The sequence below is a fragment of the Pyrgilauda ruficollis genome, unplaced genomic scaffold (genome assembly GCF_017590135.1).
Source record: "Pyrgilauda ruficollis isolate IOZ18807 unplaced genomic scaffold, ASM1759013v1 scaffold80, whole genome shotgun sequence".
Classification (NCBI taxonomy): domain Eukaryota; kingdom Metazoa; phylum Chordata; class Aves; order Passeriformes; family Passeridae; genus Pyrgilauda; species Pyrgilauda ruficollis.
The window spans coordinates 1,087,332-1,101,235 of NW_024529933.1; the positions used below are offsets into that span (position 1 = coordinate 1,087,332).

At 42.1% G+C, this 13,904-nt stretch overlaps 1 protein-coding gene across 1 annotated transcript in view; it reads left to right on the forward strand.

Annotated features, from left to right (window-relative positions):
• The window catches only part of TMEM178B (transmembrane protein 178B), a 207,890-nt gene that overhangs the window by 177,034 nt on the left and 16,952 nt on the right, over positions 1–13,904 (forward strand). The window contains exon 3 of the mRNA XM_041487511.1: positions 10,949–11,086. Coding sequence (XP_041343445.1) covers positions 10,949–11,086 — 138 coding nt within the window. The remainder of the gene's footprint in view (positions 1–10,948; positions 11,087–13,904) is intronic.

Here is a 13,904-nt window from a genome sequence, read left to right on the forward strand (position 1 = left end):
GTGTGCAACATCTGTGCAGTGGGCTTTTATTTTGCTTTTGTGTGTAACATCTGTGCAGTGGGCTTTTGTTTGGCTCTTTGGTGGTTTTCTTCTCCTTCCCCCAAGCTGCTTTGGCTGCTTACCCAGCTTTTTACCAAATTGCAAATTTATTTTCCTTCTGCTTTTGGCAGGCCCATATGTGGAACTGTCAAAATGACACTGGCATCAGTTGTGAAAGGTTAGTGCCACATTATAGTCAGTGAGCTTATTAACACAGAAATGATTGGGTTTTGGAGAGGGGCAGGGAAGGACAAGTGGGAATCTATTTTCCAGACACCTGCTTTTTCTACAAAACATTTCTTCTCGTCACATATATATTTTCAGAAAGTGGTTGCCATCTGCATAGGAGAAACAGCAGTTGGAGACCCATGAAGAATAAGACTGGTTTTTGTGAGATTCCAGCAAGCTGGGAGAGGGAGATGGAGAGGCAATGGGGGCAAGTTGGCCAAATTAATTTGAGTGTTGAGTGTCAACAGGTGTTTATTTTCACCAATCCAGTGACTAGAGACGAGATCATACTGCAAAAATTTGGTCCGATGAAAACCCAGTGTCAAGGTGGGAAACTGTGGGTTCTTTGTTCCATGATACCAGCTTGGCCCCATAAGTTTCCAGTTTCTCTCCCCAGGTTTATAGATATGCCTGTATTTAGGTGAGAGCTACTGTTTTGCTTATTTACAATTTTGTGCTTTTTTTTGGATTTAATCAGAATGAGTTCCAAATTACCATTGAAAAATTCCCATACTGCAGTTTTTATCTGTCCAAGGGCTTTGTAGGGCATCTTCAATGTATTAATCTTCAAAACAACCTACTGAGGTGAGATTTTTCCAGTTTATGAGAACTGAGACACAGAAAGCCTGACCTTCTGTGGTTTTTGAGGAGGTGTGTGTCCCTGTTTTCTAGATGGTGTCTTGAAGCCAGAGAGGTGTCTAACAAACCTGCAGAAAGTTTGATTCTCCAGCTGGGAATGGGGACCTGGTGACACCCCCAGTGAGATGGGCATTGCGCTGGGAGTTGGAACGCTGTGGTCATGGGTGCCATGTATCCAGGACCAGGCAGGATGGACCCCTCTTGGTCCTGACCCTGGTAGCAGGCTGGACTGCCTCCTCCAGGCTTCAGCAGCTCTCCTGGAGAAAATCTGAGCTCAGAATCAGGGGTTTGGTCAATCAAGAAACCATCCCCCACCTCCCCCTTGTGCCAAGCAGAATTTTAATGTACTTCCAATTTCTCTTTTTAGCACACACAAAGAAAAAAGAAAAAATTAATAATCATCTATAAGAGAAGTTCTTTTCAGACAAATGGGAAAGCATTCAATGCTGATATATATTTTTCTCCACATTTAAATGGTATCTATTGAAATGCAGATTTTCTGGTTTCATATGTGGAGCTCGGAAGAAACGCCTTTCAATTTAAATGTTAATAGAAGAGTAAACTTCAAAATCAAAATTTCTTCATAAGGGACAGTGTTTTTTCACAGCTCTGTCTTTCTCTACTTCTTTCCTCTTTCTCTTCCATCCTCCTTCCTTTTTTCCTACACCTCAGCCAGCCTCACTTGCATTAAATAGTCTTTTTAAAAACAAGAATACACCTTTCAGAGTTCCTGAATGAAAATGTTTAATGCTGGGATCTGTGGAATTAGTGTGTTTGAGCAGAGGGTTGGGGCACTGATAAAGCAGAGATACTATCCCTCTACCTCCATGCTGGCCATTTATTAAGCGTGCTGCTCTGAATGCTTTGTGCTGGGATTATGCTCATCAGGCTTGTGCAGTGGTTGGGGCAGGGGATGAAAAGAAAGGAAAACCTTTTAGCATAATATTTTAGTTGCTCCTGATTGTGAGCAAAGCTTTGGTGCTGGGACAGGCAGCAGAGGAGGGAAGTCAAATGCAGAGGGAAATAGATAAAACAAAGGTTCTGTTACCAAGTCTCTTTCTTTCTGTGTTACCTCTCCTGTTCCTCCTCTGCTCCATTGCTGCATGTCTCCAACTTCATTTATCTTTGGAAGAAGCTTAGGGTAAATCTGCTTTTTACAAAAAGCACTTAACACTGTGATACTGGAATTCTACACACAACTATGGTTTTTGCTTCTTGTCACACTCCATTTCTCATCTTTAAAGTTTTCTTTAATTTTTCTCATCACTCTTCAATTATCCATCTGTTTTTGTGCACTCTTCTTTCCTCACTGAAAGAAAAGAAGTGGTTCTGGTTTTTCTTCTGCTTCTTTCTGGCCCTGATGAGCCTTATCCACCTTTGCAAGAAATGGTTCAAGAGATAATAACTGAAGATTAAATCTTAATAAAATTCCATGTGATTAGTAGATATGTTGATGGTGACCAGCATAAAGAAAAATCAGACTGTAACAGGGCAGAGTCTGCTCACAGCAGAAGAGCAATTCTGTCAACTAAATAAAGTAACTAATATATAGAATAGTCCAGATTATTTTCATACAAATGTTACTGTATGTTATTATTATCTGAATGCCTATGAAGAAAAAGTGGTAAACTGGCTTCCATGGCCCCCCTGGGAGACAGGAGAAAGTCTGATTTTTAGAGGAAAGCTTTGGAGCGCCCAACCCTCCCACTGATTTCAGGGAGAGCAGAGCTCACAGGGCTCTTCACTGATGCTCAGTTCCTTGCCCTCAAGGCATCTCTAGGTGCCTGTGACAGCCTGGCAGCAGGGCTGTGTGGTGAAGCTGGCCCTGGTGCCCTGCTCCGCATTGCCTCCTGTGCACCGTACCTTGTGGAGGCATACATGGAGTGTTCAGTCTTAGTGGTGTCAGAGCAGCACTTCTCACCAGCACTGAGAGCACTTTACTGTGAAGGGAGTCACCTTTGCCCTGAACCCAGAGCCCATCACAGATTTCTTCCAGACCATTGGAGAATGCAGGGAAACTTCCATTTAGAAATGGGCTTTCCACCTGGCCTCTCGCACTACCCCCAGGGGTGGAGGTGCTGGAAGCAGGGAGATAACACCTCACATTCTCCAGGAAGTATCCCTGTGGTCAGGCTAATGCAATGCTGAAGGACTGTGTTATCCTTCCTCCCCATCATGATCATATTGTGGTGTGGCTGTGGTGGCTCCAGGTAGAAGTCACTTCCAGTAAGAGATGACCAGCATAAAGAAGTTTGTATTACCTGAGTTTTTCAAAAGTACAGGATGGAAGAAAAATGAAAAAGGCACAGCTTTGATGTCATAAAGTCCCAAAGTCCTCACTGAAACTGAGCAGAAGCCTATTTCAAATGCCTCAGAATTTTTGACACCTGCATAATCCACGGAAGCTGTGTAATGAAACTCCTCTTAGCTTGGTCACATCTGACAAATGTTTTCTTTGTGTGGCCTCACCTAGCAGGAGCAGGAAGGATTAAAGTTATGAATATGAAGAAGAGTGGCCAAAATTGCAGGTGCCTCAGACTTCCCTGTTTCTGTGGAGAGAGGGAAAAGAGGGATGAAAGGGTTGACTGGGCAAATTGCAAGTGTTCTCTGCTGGGACCAAAGCTTGGAAATATTCCTAGATGATCATATACTGCAGAGCTGAAAACAAGGATAGTAAATCTGGAGAGAGAAAGACTCTCTAAGATCAGCTCTTGAACTTTGCTGAAGAAATGTAAATTATCAGCTTCAGGTACTTTCTGATAAAATCTCATGGGAACCAGAGAAGGAGAGGGAATGGTGTGGAGTAGGGAAGGTAGAATAGGGCATGACAGAGTAAAGTTTAGTTGAACAATGCTTTGGCATAGGCTCAGCTACTCTGGCCCACTAGATCAGGGGTTGTAAGGGCAAAGCTTTTCTTCCTACCCTGCTGTCACTCAGAGCTGAGTAGCAACAAAACCGATACCAAAAATAAGCCTTTTCTTCTCTGGCCAAGTTTTCTTTTTGAGGCTGAGGAAAGTAGGATTGGAGCAAAAGGCTGAACCATTCTATGAGATGGTATTCACATCCATCTTTCTCCCAGAACATAAGTCTTGCACCTTCTACAGTGGAACTGCTTCAGATGTGTTCAATTCCTGCTGTACAAATGTCCCCTTTATGCACTGAACTCTCATATACATATCATAAAGTCTCTTGAAGACAAATCGATCTTTTTACCCTCATGAGACACTTCTTCTCACCCTTTTCTGTGCTGTACTTAAACAAGCTCTCCTCTCCTCTCCTCTCCTCTCCTCTCCTCCTTCCCTCCCCTCCTGCCTCCTTACCATCTGGGGCTTTTCTTTTGCCTCTTCTCTGCTCCACATGAGGAAAAGGCAATAATAAAACCAGAACTTGTTATCTGAGCTCCAGATAGTGCCTTCGGCCACTGCAGAATTTCTTAGGCCCCTGTCATTTTCCCCAAATAGTGGAGGAATTGCTTTCAGACAGTAACACCAGTATGTGACCTGGTCTGGGAGTTCCCCTTTCCTCTGGTGTTTTATGACAGTTCACCAGAGATAAGAAATTGCAGTATCATGTGGGGTTTGCTATTTGCCAGCATAAACCTCTGAAGGTGTCAGCCTTTGTAAAAGACATGACTTCATTCCTCCCTTGATAAGCTATTCACCTGACTCTGAAATTGTGGGATTTCTGATGAGGGAAGGCAGACTGAAGTGCCAGCAGTGCATAGATGGCACCTTCCTTTTGTGATTGTTTCTGTTTTAAATAACTGTAAGAACACTTAAGAACTTTGATGGAGGGAATTCATATAGATGGCCTGTTCTGACAAGAATAAATCAATCTCATTATGTCCACTCTCCATACACCTCATCGTCAGTGACATGTGAACTAGCACAGACCACAGCCAGCTTGCAAAGCTTCCTATCAGCTTTTCCATGTAGGCGGGTCCAGACATTGCTGGCAATCAAACAACTTATCACTCAAATAACAATCTCTAGTCAACAGAAGGGAATGGGATTTTGTTGCTTAGGAGAAATTATGCATGTGTGTTATAAAGGCCATTGTACCTCCTGAGATATGAAGGCTCACTTCATCCTTGACAGAGCTGCTTTCCCTTTTGGTGAGGGTCTTCTGCTGTTCTTTCTCAGCTTTGAGAGAACTGTGCTTTATGTTATGTTTGTGATGTGCATATTTCTGGTGCAGACACTTACATGTAAATGTAATCATCTGCTGTTACTTTGGTTGAAGTGGGTTGTACTCATTGAGATTGCATTAGAGTAATCTTTAAACTGAGGACTGGGTTACCACATGATTCAGTGAAAGGCACTCAGAGATTTTAACAGTCTCAGGTAGACTAATACATATTTCTTTTCTTATCTCTTCATACCTGAAATGCAAAGAAAAGATTAAAACCCTCAGCCTCTATTTGCCAGCCTCATCCAAAATACAGTTTTAAGCTCTGCAGAGAGAATAGTGAGAGCCAGAAGATGCCACTCAAAATCACCTGCATTAACACTCACTTGTTCATTGTAGCTGGGAGCTGCTGGGCTGGCATTCAATAAAAGACATGTCTGTCCAACTCTATCTTGCCCCCACTGAAGTTTCAGGGTGAGATAAGAGAGGGATTATGTCAGAGAAAGATACCTCTGTGCTGCTGGTTCTTTATAAGAGAAGTAATTTAAACAAAGCTCAGTGAAATCTGGTAAATTGTGCTCTAGGACTGTGTGCAGTTCTTGAACAGTTTCCAATATATACACTTGTTTGGAAAAGGAAGAAAAAGGAGTGATTTTGACTCTGTTCAAGTACAAATGTTGTCGATCCCTGGTAAAGACAAATCAGAGGGAATTTAGTACAGGAGGGAATAGATCAGAGTGACCTGCAATGAAGGATTATGCTAAAGAATTACACCATCCCAGTCTATTTCTACTTGTGATATTACTGTATCCTGACATCTCTTCCTAGATGGGCACAGAAATGCATCTGTGATTTCCTTTTAATTTGTTGGGACATCTCAGGAAAGAACTGTGATATACCCAGAATGTCTTCTAAGCTGTTCTAGATATTCTTGATATAGACTTCAAGGTGCTTAGTCCCTGCAGACCTTTCTCTCTTGGGAGAAGGAAAGAGGACATGTAGGATGGACTATCTGAAATACTAATTGCAGCAATATTGCACTTTCTGAGGGTCTGATAAGAAGCACTGTAGTTTGATTTGCTAGTAAATACTTGAGAACAAGCAGTTCTGAAAGCAAAAGCTCTGCTGTGTGGTTCAAGCGCTGTCCAGAAATCCTGCTAACACAAATTTAATTATACACTCTCCACAAACTTTTCATGTAGCTGGGGACATGTTGACTATTCTTGACCATCTTTCAGAAGAGTCTTATGCAGTCCTTCCTGTATGTGTTGTGAGGAAAGCAGTCTCTAGTTTTTAGGAAATATTATTGAATTCTGTAGAAAGGAAGACAGATATCAACAGGAAGACTGAGCCCTTGCTTGAGAAAGATGACTTGCAATTTCAAGGAAGAGAACAGAACCTCAGAAGTAAAAAAGGCATATTGAAATTTTTAAAAAGCAAAACTGAATCAGAACATGTTATGTTTGCAGCTGCTGGTGTGTGAAACTTCTTCCACGATGTGATAACCAGCATGAATTACCTTACTGCTCATAACAAATACAGATGGACAGATATCAGGGTGAAAGGAAGGCCGGGGCATTTGCAAACTGACAGAGAGAACCTTCCATCACATGTTGCTTGGAAATAAATGACTCTTAATCAGCTTTTCTGGCTTTCTTTATCTTCAGGAAACCTATAGAGTTAATATTCCTAGCAGAAAACAAAAATGCTTTAAAGAAATGCATGTTGGTTTATGAGAATCTGTCTATATTTTAAGGACGTTGTCTAAAATGCTAATGTGTCTCTTTTCATCATGATTCACAGAACTTGTGGCTTTCAAATTTATCATTTCATCTTCCATCATGGGACTTGGATTACTCCATTCTTTGTCCCTTCTCCAATGTTATCAGTCAAGAAGTTTGTTGTTCCCAGCCTACATGAAAATGATACCTTTATTCCTTGCTTGATGATCCAGTTACTTTTGAGCCAGGATTGAATTCCCTGCCTTTTACATGCAGCAGCATCTGTATCAGTGCTAGATATGAAAAGTCTCCCAAAGAGAAGATAATTCACTCATAGCCTTAAGTCAACATTAAAAAGAAAAAGGGATGAAGAAGGTGTTTCTAAAAAATGTGTGGAAAGATAATATTGTGTTTTCACCCGCGAGTGATGTTGGTATCTATGTTCACATAGTAAATCATTGGAACTAGCAGTCATATAGGCCAAGCATTAAAAATTAACTTCTGTATTTTTATTATGTTATGGAATAAGCAATGCAATACATTCCTTACTTTCACCTTGTAGCTACATTTCTAAAGGTTTGGTTTGCTAGATGGTGGAGAAGGGGAATTCAATGTCCCTGCAATCTGTGCACTTTGCTACAGTGCGAGGACTTAGAATGATCTTCCCAGGAGACGATCAGCTGCAGGGCCAGCTAAGCAATGCTCATGAATGCACTGAGATAAGTTTGTTTGCTGTTGCAGCTCCCATTTGGCTGTATAAGATTCAATAATGCATTTTGCTGGCATAGTCACTCCTTCAGTTGATTGGTGTTGTCACGCCATGACCCTGAGATCCTATTACTCAGAGAGATTTTCAAAAAGAGAAAGAATGTAGAGACCTATTAATTTCATAGACTAAAAATAAATAAAAGCAATTTCAGAAAAATAAACCAAACCCAGAATGTGCTCAAACATCATAAAATGGTGTTACATGACAGCATGACCCTTTTTACTTTCACAGGATGCATTCAGGAAGGGTCTTATCAGTGCCAATCAAACTCAGACAAAACCCCATCAACTGTACTGATGAGCTATTGTTTATTTATATGCCATTCCTCCATCCTAAATTAGCAGAACGAATTTAGATATTGCCTCGAGTACACAATGCAAATCTTTGCTTTTCTTCTGTCCTTTCCGTGTCAAACACCACACCAACAAACTAATCATAAAGAATCCCATTAATAGGGTTTGAGTCTGGGGAATATAGGCTTCTATTCCTCTAAATACCCTGAGGGTGTTGATTCATTTACATCCATTAAGTACTTTTCCACAAAAGAATCACTTTGAGTAGACTTGATCCCAGCACTGACCTCAGCTTCATGTGGGCACTGACAGGTGAGGAATGCCAGGTGGATGCTGTTGGACAATTGCAGGCTGTTGTTGAAACCAATTTTACAACTCCCTTTCCCAGCACTGCCATTTCCAAGGGCTCCCCTCAAAGAATGTTATGGCAGGACAAAAGCCAAATAGTTTTAAATAGAAAAGAAAGCTTATATTTTATTTGTTTCAGATAATCCCTAGTGGACAGACTTGTGAGGAGCAGATTTGCAACTGGCCTAAGCAGTGGCAATCTTTAAGCTCACTGAACTTGTGAGAACTAAGAATTCACAAAGAAGTTCTATTTGGATTTTGCTGTGTTAGAAAGGGAATTTCAGGCTCAATCAGCCAAAAAGGTTGTGGGATACAAATGTCAAAATTTGGCCTAGAAATCTTGGTCCTCCTCCTTTAAGTCTTCTGTTTAATGGCAAAATTCACAGAGATTTTAGCAGGATAAACACCATACCTGAGTCTAGCATACGTGTTGTGGGGATGCTTGTGATCCACTCTGGGGCCTGTGAAAACTGGGTCCATCAGCCAGTTTTATCCATTGGGGTGGATCTGAAGGGTTCTGGACATCTTGCAGCTGAATAAAGCTATTTAAGCTGAGCTCGTTAGAGGCAGGTTGTTTCCATTTGGACAGGCAAATGGTGATACTTGGAGTCAGCACTCACATGTTAAATTGCAAGGGGTTTGTAGGGCTGACACAAAGAGCTGTGCGGCATCTTGGAGAGATGTTCTGTGCTGTTATGGAAGATGGTACAGGAAACAGTAAAGGTTTTATGTTTTCATTTTCAAATTGAGCCCAGGGCTTCATGGACTGAAAAAGTAGGAAGATATTTGGCCATCAAAAATGCTTACTAACACTTACTGCTTGTTTTAGAAAGCACTCTGAGAAATTCCCAAGGAACAGAGACATTGCCTGGGGGAAGTACATGTTTCTGCAGGAAATGCTTTTTTTTTTTCTTGTACTAGAGCTCCTTGAACGTACTCAAATGTGATGGGACAGTCACAAAACCTAAGACAAAAGTACTTTTAAGATGTGTATCTTGTTAAAAGAGCCTGGTTCCTGGTGGGCTGAAGACCTGGTTATCTTTATGCTGTCAGAGAGACTCCTTGGAAAATCAGTGATAATCTACAGGAAGGAATTACAGCTTCAAGGGAGAAGTTGTGTTCTGCAACTTGATCTTGCATACAAAGTGGTATAATGAGCATGGACCTGAGTAAACTGCCTTCAAGTCATTCTGTCCTAGCATACTGATAGACTTTGTGGACACTTAGCATTTTGGATATGAAGTTTTATAAACCTCTGATGATGGTAATTTATCTATTCACAGAATTTATTGAATTTGTGTTGTGGGTATTGCGGGTCTTTTTATCTACTGTGGGAAAAGCATAAAAAATAACAGAAACTGAGACACAGTCAAAGGCCAGCCAAGGAGAAAAGCTGCCATAGAGACTGGTGGATGATTCACAGTTTTCAAATCTTCCTTCTCTGTCATAAGCATTCTGTTTCTTGAGGGAAAAAAAAAAAAAAAAAAAAAAAAAAAAAGAAAAAAAAAAAAAGTAAAATCATTGCTGTGCAAAAAAAAGTTTCAAGAAGGAAAAAATGTTTAGAGAGTTGACTTGGCTAGAATTTTCTTTGCTCATATACTCTTGATATATCAATGCTTAAACTTTTTATGTGTGAATTAAGGGGGGACAGGGAATAATCAAATGTTAGTGAAGGTGCCCCCATCTGTTTCATTATATGAGGGTGTGAAGATGATCTTTAGCTCACACAGTCCTTGCTCTTTCAGTTGCCACGTGGTCTCACTGCCCAGATTTCACATTCAAACCAACTGTGAAGAATTTTTTTTCCCAGAACATGCAGGAAGATGGTTCCCAGCAGTCCCATAGTCCCATCTTTTTTGCAGAAGGCAAATATGCAACATAGCCAGGTCTTTATTTAAGTATTCCTTTCATTAAGACTTGGGGACTCTTTTACTTTATTTATGAAATAAATGCAGGTCAGCCCCTGTCACCCACATCAGATGTACTCAGTCCCTATTTGAAGAGCAAAAATGTTTTTCTCCAGTGCCCTGCCCTCCTCCTACTCTTAGTGCTCCTTGGAGCACTCAAAAACATCCTCACCAAAAGTCATCTGGCAAGGTCACCATCTGGGTACAAGAGAGGACAATGCTGTGTCCTCTGTCCCAGCTGTGTATCTGGAGTTTAATGATGTCTGACAACAGAGCATCTGTGTGCCTTGCTGTTCTGGAGGAACCACATTTTACTCCTACCACCACTGGATGCCATGGCCCAACTTACACGTGGGAAGCTGTGGCCTAGAGGGGCTCAGTGACACAGAGAGTGACAATTGAGGTGCATACTCTGTCATGTCTGTGCTGGAACAAAGCATAGAAACTGCTTTGCTGATCAGTTGGAGCAGGGACATCCTTTGGATGCTGGGGAGTAATGGACAGAGATGAGAAGGCAAGATGTAAACAGATGTTGTGCTAGTGCCCAGAGACTGGAGTTATTAGGCACTGCATTGGACTGAGGACATTTTACAACTTCTAGCTCCTGAGCAAGCTGTCACAAGTCACTTTAGTGCATCTGCACTGAGCTTCATTGTGTGGTAAGAGTCAGCTGCTCTCTCTCCCCAGCTCAAGCTAGTGACTTAATTTATGGTTTGTCCTCACTCTGAATCATCCTTACTTAAATCATCCCATACCAACACACACTGAAGTCCTTGCAGATCAGTAGCATTTTGGATTAAGACTGTTATGAGCCCCTGATGATGCTGATTTATCACTGTTCCCACTCATGTTGTTTTTCTGTGTTCCCCACTGCAGATCTGCGCAGGATGACAGCTGGCTTCATGGGCATGGCTGTGGCCATCATCCTCTTTGGATGGATTATCGGTGTTCTGGGGTGCTGTTGGGATCGAGGCCTTATGCAGTATGTGGCAGGGCTTCTCTTCCTCATGGGAGGTAAGGATGGTGGTGTTTGAAGAAATGCATTTTTCTTGTTGTTTTTATGTTCTCTCTTTCCACATGTCCCTCCTTTTCTAAGTCACTGAAAATATGTTTGCAGAGCTTTTTACCTGATCTGGACTTGGTTTCATTCTGAGCTCCTTCTGGTGGATATCAAGGATCATGCAGTTATAGCTACATTTAACATCCATCACAAAACTTGTCTGGAGTGTCTGTAACTCATGGTAGTAGAAAGGGTAATCTGAGTTTTTTAGTACAGTACTCCCCTGTTGGATGTAACACTGTTACTTAGTAAGCTCAGTAATAAAAATCCAAGGACTATGCAGATGTTATTCCCACCACTATCCAATTCCACAGTGGGACACTTTGATACCTAGAAAGTGTGCTGAGTGTTATAATCTATATCTCTTACTCATCAGTGTTCTTGAGTCAAATGTAACCTTTAGTTCATATTTCCCTTTCTTTGCTGTACCTATGAGGAGCATTCTCTGTTTGCCTTTTCCCACTCTACATATACTTTCTTGTAGACTTCTCTCTGTAAGAACAATTATCAATTTAGGAGCCTTTTCTCCCACTGTTCCTGTTTGTACTTGCCTTTCTCAAATATGGACGAGAAGGACCCTTCCCTAACAAGGTCTAATCAATGCCTTGTATAAGTAGTGTGACGGTTTCCTTCCCCTGCTGGTGATTCTTTGCCTGAAATATTTTGTGGTTGTATTTGCTTTTTTCATGCTGAATGTTGTGGTTTGACCAGGAAGTGAGTCTCTGGGAAAGTTGTGGTCAAACCAATCAGTGGCCAGATTTGAAAAGTGGCACCTGGTGTGGCCGCTGGGGACCTGGATACACCTCTGAGAACACACAGGAGTTAAAAGCAGAGGATTCCCAGAGGGGCTTTCTCTTTTGAGTCTGGCGGTGAGTTGATCTGACCTCTCCCCTGCCCAGCTGCGTCTGGCTGGGGGAGGGAGAGGCCATGCGGCCTGAGGGAAGGGAGGCCGGAGCCCCTGCGAGGTGCAGGGGTGGAGGAGCTCTGGGATGTTTCAGGCAGCTCCCCCTCTGGGAGAGAGTGATAGAGGGTCTGTGTTGGCTTGAAATTTGGTATCTTGTGCCAGCACCACAGCCAGGAGAAGGAGGGGGGGCGGGGGGCAAGGTGCCCAGCCGCCGGCAGACCGCGGCTGAGGTTTTAACCCCTTTGGTGCTGAGACAATGGAAGCTGGAAAAACACTGATACTCCCCAGCTGAGAATTGAGAGGGGATGGAGGATGGGCAAATGAGTTGAAGTCTTGAGTAGGTGAAGAAATATCAGCAGATGAGAAGTGCCCTAGATGGAGGAGATGATTGGAGTGGCCTTTTCAGCTACACTTTTCTCTTACATGGCCACGGGACGGAACCAATTTCTTCCTGTAATGGGAGCCTGCTTTGTTCTATTTCCGGGTCACATCTCACAGTAACCATTTTGGAAATACACCTTTCATGGGAGCACTGGCACTGTGCCAGGGTCAATCCATGACACTGCATCACATTGGAGACCCACAGTCATCCTGCAGTTGGGTGAGACATGCAGACCTTTCTCCATCTTTGTACTTTCTTCCTGATACTCTCCCAATTTACAGCAGAGGTTTGGTTTATGAATCCCTAGGTACATGCCCTGACACCCTGTGCTTTTGAACTTCTTCCCATTCCTACTACACCAGCCCTCAAGGTCACCCAACATTTCCCATGTAATGTACCAGCCTTCCTTACTACAGATGCCATCCAAATTTCTCTTAGCAGCAAATTTCAAGGCACAGTTACTTGAAATGAAGGGTGTGAGAGTCAAATCCCAAACACAACCCTGGGTGAATGTCTCAAAGTGAACACCACTACTTCTGTTCTCTCTTCTTTTCTCTGCTGCTGATTTTTGTTTAGCTGGGTTTTTGCCCTCCAGGCAGATCATCACTTCAGTGCATTTTATCATCTGTTTATCTGTACTGTGGTGTGACACAGATCACTGTGTGACATAGAGAAAAGACTCTGTAGTCCCAGAAGAGGAGTTAAGTTCTGGAGTAACAAGTATTTGTGTTCTAGTGGTGTTGTGCTGGTGACATTAGACATCAGTTCTCTCTGTGCCCACAAACACATTTGAAATCTGCTAGGACCTTGTGTAAGCACACATTGGTCTTCATGGGGATGTCTCTGAATTGTTTGTTGTGGGTGTCAAAACATTATAGGCAATGGCTTGCCAGATGAGCTTGCTATTTCTTATTTATTTAAAAGTCTAGTTTGCACAGGGGCCATTTTGCTCTCATTTGCTCAGATATCTGCATGGTATTTAACCTAGTACAGCCCAACATTCAGATTAAAACATTAAGAGTATACTAAATAAGTACAGAAAACTTACATTTATTAGAAACTAGCTATGTCTTGTTTACTATTCAGAAATTATCATTATATATGGGCTGGTTTCCAGTGCAGCTGCAGAGATTACCTGTTAGCTCAAGGTTATTTGTGAGTTATTTGAAAGATGACTGATAAAGTTCCAGGTGAAAAGAAATTCAGTTTTAACCATATGTAGTGGAATGGGTCACTCACAGCTTACAAAGCCATCTTTTGGGGTGCTCAAACAACACATATTTTAGAGGAGATGGAGCCAAGGTCATGCAACTGGGAACAGCCTCAGTCATCCCCATGGAACAAGCTGCTCCTTCTCAGAGAGCAGTGGCTCTGCAAAGATCTCTGGAATTGTGGGTGCTGGGATTATCCAGCTGCAGAGGAGCTCTCAGTGCAATGCATCTGCTAAATGTGTTATTTTTTATGGAATATGCAATGAGACCATGAG